This window comes from Erpetoichthys calabaricus, chromosome 3 (assembly GCF_900747795.2).
Source record: "Erpetoichthys calabaricus chromosome 3, fErpCal1.3, whole genome shotgun sequence".
Classification (NCBI taxonomy): domain Eukaryota; kingdom Metazoa; phylum Chordata; class Cladistia; order Polypteriformes; family Polypteridae; genus Erpetoichthys; species Erpetoichthys calabaricus.
In genome coordinates this window covers 105,501,794-105,512,667 of record NC_041396.2, presented here as the reverse complement: position 1 = coordinate 105,512,667, position 10,874 = coordinate 105,501,794, and the positions used below count along the sequence as shown (strand labels likewise).

General features: G+C 39.6%; 1 protein-coding gene across 1 annotated transcript in view; it reads left to right on the top strand.

Moving 5' to 3' along the window:
• The window catches only part of crim1 (cysteine rich transmembrane BMP regulator 1 (chordin-like)), a 907,432-nt gene that overhangs the window by 519,830 nt on the left and 376,728 nt on the right, over positions 1–10,874 (top strand). The window contains exon 6 of the mRNA XM_051925587.1: positions 4,628–4,810. Within this exon, the coding sequence (XP_051781547.1) occupies positions 4,628–4,810 (183 nt within the window). The remainder of the gene's footprint in view (positions 1–4,627; positions 4,811–10,874) is intronic.

Sequence of the window (10,874 nt, the reverse complement as noted above, 5' to 3'; positions counted from 1 at the left end):
GTCTATGTAAGTGTGATTAGAATACAAGTTAGCAATACGGAGAGTTAGATAGTTTACTTACATTGCGTCAATCTCTCCGTCCCAGCAAACTAGCACAAAATGTCCAGACTCGCCGTCACAGGTAGGGAACGTCAGAAGCTGCCTCCAAAGACACAAAGCACAACCTGTCGCCCACACGCTATATGGCACATGGCCGCTTTCGCGGAAGTGTTGTGACGCACAACCTCAAGTCTGCTGTGAATGTACCCCGGATCACGTGGTTGCTTCGGTGCAATAGATATAGGCATATATGTCGCTGTCCTACAAATAGGACAATGGTAGATAACAGTAAAAGCAGAAACAAAGAATACTGTTTTTGTACAGCTTCAAAACAGTAAAATTGGACATACTACTTGTAGATATTTCCTCAATTTTTTTCTAGATGATCTTGACATCTTGGCTATTTCTAATGAGTTTGCATGCAGTTTGTGTGAAGAACTTTCAGATTTGGGTTTAACTGACAATCCTAATGTGATGTTGGAGACCTTCTGTGACAATACCCTGAAGGTTGCTGAGGGTTGTGTTGGTGTTATCGGTGTTCCCAGAAGGAAGTGTTTCATCTTGCAGGGCACCCTGGATATCATCAAGAGGAGTAGCAGCGCACGGCTCAGTGGCAACTCTGGTCTGTACCGGGAACTGAGAAGGACGGCTGTGAGAGCTCTGAGGGCAGATAACGAGGCGTTTGTTAGAGGAATCTGTGAGCAAGTAACACACCATCTGTGGTCTAGTGACCCACATCCTGCTTACAAAGGAATCAAAGCATTACGCACATCCGAATCTGTTCCTCGGAGAGTCGCAGTCAGGGCAGCCGATGGAACAGTCCTTACGGATGACACTGCAGTTGCGACTCACTGGGCTGGCTACTTTGAGCAGTTGTTCAAAGCTGATCCTCCGGCTAGGATGTTGGATATCTCTGGGTCCACAGTCCTTGAGGCTGATCTTCCAATTAGCTGGGAACCACCCAATCTCACTGAGATTGCACAGGTGGTGAACCAGCTGAGGGGAGGAAAGGCTGCAGGGAACTGTAGTATAAAGGGTGAACTTCTCCAGGCAGGTGGTAAGGCTGTCCTCCTGGCATTGCAAGCAATTTTTGCTTCCATTTGGGAGACTGGCATCATCCCAACTGACTGGAAAACGGGACTTGTCATCCCTATCTGGAAAGGGAAGGGTGATCGCCTGGATTGCAGCAACTACAAGGGGATAACACTGCTCTCGGTCCTTGCTAGGGTCTTCCTCAATAGGATCCGTGATCACTTGTTCACCTACCAGTGACCGGAACAGTCTGGTTTTACGCCTAAGAAGTCTACCATTGACCATATTCTAGCACTGAGGGTTCTCATGGAGAAGAAATGCGAATATCGGTAGAGTTTCTTTGCAGCCTTTGTCGATTTTCGTAAAGCGTTCGACTCAGTTGATCAAGCTGCCCTGTGGGACATCCTGAGGGTTCGCGGGATCCTCTCGAGGTTGCTGGATATTATGATCGGCCTGTACACCGGTACTGTGAGTGCTGTGCAGAGTGGAGGCAGAACCTCTGGGTTTTTCCCAGTTGATTCTGGGGTTCGTCAGGGGTATATTCTTGCTCCTATTCTGTTCAGTGCTTGTATGGACTGGGTGTTGGGCAAGGTTGTGGGGTCCAGTGGCTGTGGGGCATCTGTTGGTGAAGAAAGATTCACAGATCTTGACTTTGTTGACGAAGCTGTGATCTTCGCAGAGTCCATGGAGGCTCTGATCGGGGTGCTCAAGAGACTGTGCGAGAAGTCTGAGTGTCTGGGCTTGCTAGCGTCCTGAATAAAAACCAAGATCCAGACCTTTAATGACCTCTTGGGCACAGCCATCAGCAGTGTGTCTGTTTGCGGAGAGAGCGTCAACCTTGTCGAGAGGTTTACTTACCTTGGCAGTGACATTCACGTCTCTGGTGACTCTTCCTATGAAGTCAGTAGACGGATTGGGAGAGCACGGGGGGTCATGAGGTCACTGGAAATGGGTGTGTGGTGCTCCCGATATCTATGCAAAAGGACGAAGGTTCAAGTCTTTAGAGTCCTGGTGCTTCCTGTCTTGCTATATGGTTGTGAGACATGGACGCTATCCAGTGACCTGAGATGAAGACTGGACTCCTTTGGTACTGTGTCTCTCTGGAAAATCCTTGGGTACTGTTGGTTTGACTGTGTCGAATGAGCGGTTGCTCATGGAGTCCCGAAAGAGGCACATTACCTGCATTGTGAGGGAGCGTCAGTTACGGCACTACGGCCATTGTGGCGTGTTTCCCTGAGGGTGATCCAGCTTGTAAGATCCTCATTGTTGGGGACCTGAGTGGCTGGACCAAGCCAAGGGGTTGCCCACCTAACACCTGGCTGCAGCAGATAGAGGGTCATTTCTGGAGGGTGGGACTGGACTGCGTGTCTGCCTGGGGGGTTGCCAACCGTGATCCTGAGTTGTTTCATTGTGTAGTGGATGCGGCAACGCACTCTTCCAGTGCATGCTCCTCAACTTGACTTGACTTGACTTGTTCTTAACATATGCACTGACACTTTATAATGTTTGGAAGCGTATCCTAGCATCTATGGAAATAAGAATAACATTCAAAGTTCATTCTTTAGAAAAATAATTTATTGAATTTTGCAACTTATGTAATATGTGTATACAGCATAACTAATTGTCCAGTTGCAAAAATTCTGAAACAGAAATGTTTGATCTTTATTTTGAGAAGTATGCATGAAGAACATGAATATGATGATGACAAAGTTATGGGCAGTTAAATCATAGTAGCAGAAAACTGACAAAAACGAGGTTGAGTTTAAAGGGTTAAAAAATTATTGGCAATACATAAAAAGATGGAATTTTTTTATATGTTCACAGTCAATGGTATTCATCACTTACTATGATAACTTTTTTTTTCCATTTTTTGTTAAGCAGTCCTTTTAAATGAGTTTCTCCAGCAGTTACTACCTCCTGATATGACCTACTCTCTGTGTTTTACTGTTATTGTTGATACTAGTGTTTCTGTTATGACTGAAAGTGAATGGGGATTTTTATTGCTGGCACTCTTTAAACGTTTCACAGAAATGAAAATGTACTCATCTATTCCTGTTCAGAAGTATTACATTTCTTTTTTAAGCATCTTAGAAAGCTAAGCTTTAGGGCAGCTTGATGTGCTACTTCACTTGTAATAATGACCCTTCCAAGATGAGCAGAGTCTGGGTGCTGCATTTTCCTATGCTTACATATATGTATAAACTACATCTGATTTCCTACAGTAATTAAAAAGAGATGTGTTATTTGTATTGATAATCACAGAAAAAAGCAACAAAGTGAGACTTGTGAATGGTTTTAGGCAGTTTTCTGGGAATGGAATACACTATGTAAATCTGAGGCTATTCCAGCATCACCCCCAACAAATCCATTAGGCCTCAATTAAAGTAAATGTTTTATTTTTTACTTTTTTTTTTCCATTTTTTATGTATTACCTGATGAAAGCTTTGGAAAACCTTCCACCATTAGAGACACCACATAAAATACTGAAAATGTTTTTGCTTTTTTTAACTAAGCGTTTGAAACTAAAATTGTACCTCAGATTTTTTTACTAATTCTCTGCCATACAGTAGGTTTGCCTGTTTTAGCAGTGCAGGAAATTTTTGAAGAAGAGATACTTGAGATTAAAAGGGGGGAAAAGCATTTCGAAATTTCACAAAGCAGTATCAAGCAACTTTAAAAGAACATTCGAGCCAAAGTGCATTAAACACTGCTTAATTATTTTCTCAAGTGCTGTGTCTTAGACAAAAAGAGGGTGTCAAATGTTGTTATCATGGTCTTTAGAGTAGGGTGTTGACCTTTTAAGCCTCTTATGTGATGGTTGATGCAGAAGTCTGTCTAGCAAAGCTTGCAAAAGTGACTTATCTGCCTCTGATCACATTGAGCGTTATACAGAGTATACAATTAAAGCTAACAATATGATGGTGGGAGGAAACTCCTGCCTGGAACAAATCCACACAAGAGTTTGAAAACACCTCACAAGAAGGTACCAGGTGGCACATGGTGGCAATGTTAACTACTGTAGGCCCCATCATTCTGTAAAGCCTGAGAAATAAAAAGAGGCAAACCCATGGTTGCAGGGAGTCAGAGTGTGTCCTGGCAGCAAGAGAATTAAATAATATGAATGAACATTACAATGAAAGGAATCTGTACATACAGGCATATTAACAGGAACAAGTACATTAAAAAGTGCACAATCGAACCAATATTATTTTAGTCTCCTTTGACAACAAAAGGAATGCCTTGTTAAGCAGCATGTGTTTTTTCTCATGTTCTTGTTGAGCAGTGATAAAGTGGTATTAAATCATGTTTATTTGTGCACTTTCCTCCTCAAAATATTTTTAATCGTCTCTTTAATTTGGAAAAGTCAAACTAATGAAAAGAAATGAACAGATGTTCTTCAGGTGTTTCTCCCCTCATATTTATTCTTTTTAATATATTCTTAATGTTTTCTTTCCCAGTTATTATATTTGCTGTTTATTCATAAGAAGATCTAAGAGCAATTCTCTTCTGTTGCATTCTGCAAAGTTAACACTGTGGTTGCTGTTTTATCTTGCAGAAACCAAGCCAGCCTGCATCTTTAACGGCGTGGAATATTACGATGGGGACATGTTCCGCATGGACAGTTGTCGATTCTGCCGATGCCAAGGGGGGGTCTCCATCTGCTTCACAGCTCAGTGTGGTGTACTACACTGTGAAAGATATTATGTGCCGGATGGGGAGTGCTGCCCAGTCTGTGAAGGTAATATCTTACTTCATTATTAGTACATACTTCAAGAGCATTCAGAAATATGGAAATTTTGTGCTTCTTTTTTCTTTCTTTAATGACAAGCATGTGCAACACATTGTTTCTTGAGAATAGTTTGCTGTACCAAGAAATATAGCACTGCAATCTATGAGCTTCTTGCCTTTTAGTAAAAAGCTTTCATCTTCCAGCAACTCTGACAGCATAATGTAGGAGAAATGCCTGTACTTATGCAAGTCACATTTCATGCTCATGCATCTGTAATAAAACCAGGACTTTTCATTTCGAGTTTAGGTCCTCAAGGAAAGTAGAATTCAGGTCGTATTGACCCTTTTTTATTTATTGTTGTTTTATTTTTTTTTTTGTGAGTTATATTGTAGCCTTGTATGAGTACGGTATATGTTATAAAAGTTGTTTTCTTTTTGCCATCCAAACTGATATAACATTATTTGTCTATTCATTTACTCAAAGTTATTGCACTGTCTGCTGAACTACAGTATATTATAATAATATATTATTATAACCGCTAGTCAGCTATGAATTACAGAACTTTAAGGGCTTATCTACTGAAGGATTCATTGGTTTGTTTATCACAAATGGGGTTTCCATTGTGTAGGATTAGTTGTGTTCGCACAGTCGCAAAGAAGTGCTTTGTCGTAAGGTTTTAATTACTGCAGTTGATTTCCCTTTAAAGCGGGCACAAGAAAAACAAGGAAATAGAAATAAGATGGTGACACTGAAGGAAAATATAATCAAGAAGGGTTGGGGATACATTTATTGTGTATTGGATACAAATTGGGGGAACAATGTAAACTGCAGAGCATTAGATTTTAATCACAGATAGACTGTTATAAGTTTGTTTACTTTATTTTTGTTTTTAAAATGAAGCCTGTTCCTCCTAACCATCTAAAGTGATCAGACATATTATGCTTGGGCCACTGGGAGCTTTATTGTCTATATACTATGCTAGCAAAGTTTCTATTCATATGAGATACTCTGCCCCTTCCTATAATCCTTTCACTCTTTTCCCCAAAGACTGGTCTTGTTGTCACATTTGTGACATTAGATAAATGCATCCTACATTTCATAACTATGTAGTTGTTGACACTTGTATGAGTATCAATTAAAACAATTTAGGAGTTAACACAAGATAATAATGGGGTATTGCACCTCTATAATAAGGGTCTGCCTGAGTGTATCTATACAGTATTTGTTTACATATACATCAATGAAAAAAGCAGAAATTTCTGATTTATCATAAGATACTTTTCTATATGTTATTCTATTCCATAGATGATGTGTAAAATGTCAAAGATATAATAATATTTTACAGAACATTATTACAAAGCACTTTTTACAAAATTCTTTTCTCTTCATAGAAATGCATTCAAGGCACTGAAACAAGTTAGAAATGTTAGAAAACAAAATTTAAATTTCAGATTTACTTATAATGGATTTGTGGTGCAATTGGAATGAATACATGCTAGGGTTGATTTTATGTAAAAATTTAGAAAATCCATCCATCCATCCATTTTCCAACCTGCTGAATCCGAACACAGGGTCACGGGGGTCTGCTGGATCCAATCCCAGCCAACACAGGGCACAAGGCAGGGAACCAATCCCGGGCAGGGTGCCAACCCACCGCAGGACACACACAAACACACCCACACACCAAGCACACACTAGGGCCAATTTAGAATCGCCAGTCCACCTAACCTGCATGTCTTTGGACTTTGGGAGGAAACCGGAGTGCCCGGAGGAAACCCACACAGACACAGGGAGAACATGCAAACTCCACGCAAGGAGGACCCGGGAAGTGAACCCAGGTCCCCAGGTCTCCCAACTGCGAGGCAGCAGCGCTACCCACTGCGCCACCGTGCCACCCATTTAGAAAATCGTAAAATGTTAATTGAATAAATACCATTAGGGAACATTATATCATAAATTAGTTTGACCTTAGAAACACAACATGACAGAAGTTTGTGTTCCCATCTTGTCAGTTTATTTCACCTTGTATCAGATAGGAGAGAAAACATAAGAGTTTGTTCTTAGAATTTGTGTTCATATGGCATACATTCTGATTTCCATTCTGTTAACCTTATTCTGTTAAAACCCCATAATATTGCTTCGGATCTAATATTTACTAAATTATGAGAGTTGTCAGAATTTTTTTTTATTCTTCAGCATGCATTATTAAATTTGTAACTTAATTTGGAGGCAAGAACCATAAACTTCTACCTTTGTACAGTTGCAAACAACAACTACTATCTTACAACCTGTTTACATAAAATATAATAAACTGTCCAAAAGGGGAGTAGAGAATTAAAATTAGTGTTGCACAAATTGAATATAAGGAAGAAGGAAGGAAGAACGAATTGTCCAGTAACCTTTATTTGCTCTGAAAAGTGATCAAAAGACATAATAAAAATCATAATAAAAGACATAATAAAGTCATTCTATTTAAACTGATTGCATGAGCATAGTCATTTTTCTAGGACTATCTCAGCAGAAGTGGGCTAGAAACAAAGTGTTGCATGGCTCTTACATAACTATATAACATGAGAGAAACTAGGTATTGAATATGAATGGTGAGGATTGAATAAATAAAAAGGCTAGACCTGTTTACTTTCATATTCTACAAGAGACCAATACTGTGCACAATTACAAGGATCATAAATCAGATTTGTTAGAGTTCGTTTCTTATGGTAACTTACCATTACATAAGAAACAGAGTGAGATCTTAAGGACTAGATGTGCTGCCTGGGCACATCATACATATACAGTATGTCCTTCGCTACAGCTTCATTGACACAGTGTAGAACAGAACTGACAGAGCAGTGATCGTGTTTCATAGCATGTTGATTTTTTAGTTATTTTTGAAATTAAACTACTTATATTTCCACCCATTTTATGAATCCATTTTTACTACTGGATGACACAAAGTGGGAAAATATCTTGGAAGTACTGGCTAAAAGGATGCACTCTAATGGACACATGTATCCTCATTCACATTGCTCCTGTTTAGATTTGCCATTTAGTAAAATGTGTACATCTTTGGGATGTGTGAAAAACTGCCTAGAGAACTTTTGTGAAAGTGTGAAAAATGTGCACAAAGTGTGAACTAAGCTGGGAACTGAGCCCATGTCTCAGATATGCCATATCTGTTATTGAAAGGAAGACTGAGCAGTAAGACAGATGAGATGAGCATTAACAGACTGCCAAAAGAATGATCCACACAACAGGAAGTGTTTATAATAATATTAAGAATAAATGGAACCCTTCCCGGGTCCTCCCTGTGTGGAGTTTGCATGTTCTCCCCGTGTCTGTGTGGGTTTCCTCCGGGTACTCCAGTTTCCTCCCACAGTCCAAAGACATGCAGGTTGGGTACATTGGTAATTCTAAATTGTCCCTAGTGTGTGTTTGGTGTGTGGGTGTGTGTGTGTGCGCCCTGCAGTGGGCTGGCGCCCTGCCCGGGGTTTGTTTCCTGCCTTGCACCCTGTGTTGGCTGGGATTGGCTCCAGAAGACCCCTGTGACCCTGTAGTTAGGTTATAGCAGATTGGATAATGGATAGATGAATAAAGGGAACCCCAGAAATGAAACTGTTCTCCAAGGTGAATCTGTTATATCCACATGTATCAGGGTCAAAAGTGCTGGCTGATTACAAGGTGCCAAAGCATACTGAGCATATCGCACAAGCTAACCATGGATGGAGAGCCAGTACATAGTGCTGTGACAGATACTCTTAGAATTGGACCTGTTTTTTGCATTTCACCCCATTTAAGCTTTGTATTATGAACATGAAGATGAATTCATACAGAATATCAGACCATACCTGCTGAAGCTATCTATAATGTGACAGTATGGCCTTATGTTCAAAATTTTGTAAAGTGCTGTCATCGGAAAAGAATGTAAATGGTTTATCAAAGTTGTGTAATCATTACCTTTTCAACACATTCCAGTTCTCATTGGTGACAAGTTCAAGCAGTACCTTAGCTTGCATTGTTTTGTTTTTTTTTTCCCCACAAGTAGATGCATAATTCATTCACGCTTGGGCCAAGTTGAAAGAAATTACTTAATCTGGAAGTAAATATGTCGTATGTTGAAACTGATAACATAATGTAGATCAATGATCAATTTCATATTGCTAGATGATGAACCTTGAGCTTAACCAGTCAAATAAGGTCAAGACTGTGTGATTTTTAGATTACCAAGAATTTTTAATAGACCATTTGTGTTGGTTAAAACGGTCCAGCAAGATCTAATCTGATAAAAAATCTCAGTAATACTTCTTTTTTTAAAGTTCCAAGTGTCTTTCAGTCTACGGTATTTCCTAATCTGTTTATCTGGTTAAGAGTCATGAGGTCTAGTGACTATCTGAGAGATGATGCAAGGCGCCAGTCAGTCACAGGGCATAGACTGGCACACATTCATATCAATCCAATTTAGAACTGCCAGTTATTTTTACCTTCACATCTTTGGAAGAAAAAAGTGAGCACTCAACGGAAACCCCTTCAGAAACAGGGAGGACATGCATACTCCTCACAAGACGTACCTTGGCCGGTGATTCAATCCAGGGATTTACTTAATTAGTGTGCTGAACTGAAATTGTACTTAGTGATTAAAAACATTACACACATATTATCGAAATAGGAGGATATTTCAGTCCCTTTATTTTCAAAATTTAAGTATATATATATAGATACAGTATATATATATATATATATATATATATATATATATCCTCTTTAATAAAATCCCTGTGTGCGTCCAGGTGTCCGTGTGTGTGTGTCTTCTGGTGACGTGCGCATGCGCGGGGCGCGGTGCGATGCACGATATTACTATCAGAGAAAGTTACTGGCGTTTTTTACGGAAATACAAACCAGTATTACTGCCAAAGGAAATTAAAGGTACACAATACAGTGACTCATATTACAGCCACATACAAGCCAGTATTACTGTCAGAGGAGATTAAAGGCATATTACCGACACGCACGCCTGTATTACTGCCTAAGAAGATTAAAGGTATATTACGGACGTACAAGACAGTATTACTGTCACAGAAAATTAAACACACACAATACACGGCGGCAGCCCACGAAGAACAGTCAGCTCAGCAAGTAAACATCAACAAAAGAAAGGCTGAAAGAAAGAAAAATACAACCAAAGAAAAGAATGAGGTCAAAGTCCCTTGCCATTTAATATAGACTGTTCCTACTAAGGTTTATGCACTACTGTTCTAGCGCCCGTTATTGTAACGGGCTAAATGACTAGTATATATATATATATGCCCGGGATTGGTTCCTGCCTTTTGCCCTGTGTTGGCTGGGATTGACTCCAGCAGACCCCCGTGACTCTGTGTTTGGATTCAGCGGGTTAGAAAATGGATGGATGGATATATGTATATATATATACTGTATATAAGAAAATCCATACAAGTCTATGTGCAGCTATACTTTTTAGTCAGCAACATACACACTAAGTCGTAAGATGTGAAAAATAATAATTTGTACTCTGTACATAAAGAAGGTAAATTATTCTCTACATTTAAACAAAAGCTATATTCAAACAATAGAGTAAGAACAACAACATGACAACCATGACATTACCAGTCAGATGTTGTGCATTGAATGATACCCTTCTGCACACCACTATTAAGAAGACCTGTTATTAGTGGCATTTCTCCTTTGACCTCTTTCATCAACAGTTTTCTTCTCCAACAAAACTTCCACCCACTAGCAATCTTCTGTTTATGGCATCGTTCTCTGTTAACCTTAAAAACTGCACTGCTTGAAAATCCCAGGAAGGCCCCTGTTTCTAAGATGCTGGAACCATCATTTTTTGCACCACTAATACTTCTATAGTCAAAGTCAGTTAGATTACGCTTCTTCCCACTTCCAGTGTATGAACAACAACTAAACATTTTCACCATGTCTACATGTTATATGCAATATATTGAGTTTTAGTCTTGTGATTGTCTGTTTTTGTGGGACAGGCACTATTTTTTAATGGGCAGACATACATAATACGTTAGCCTCTGAGTGTTTGTGTACAGTATATTGT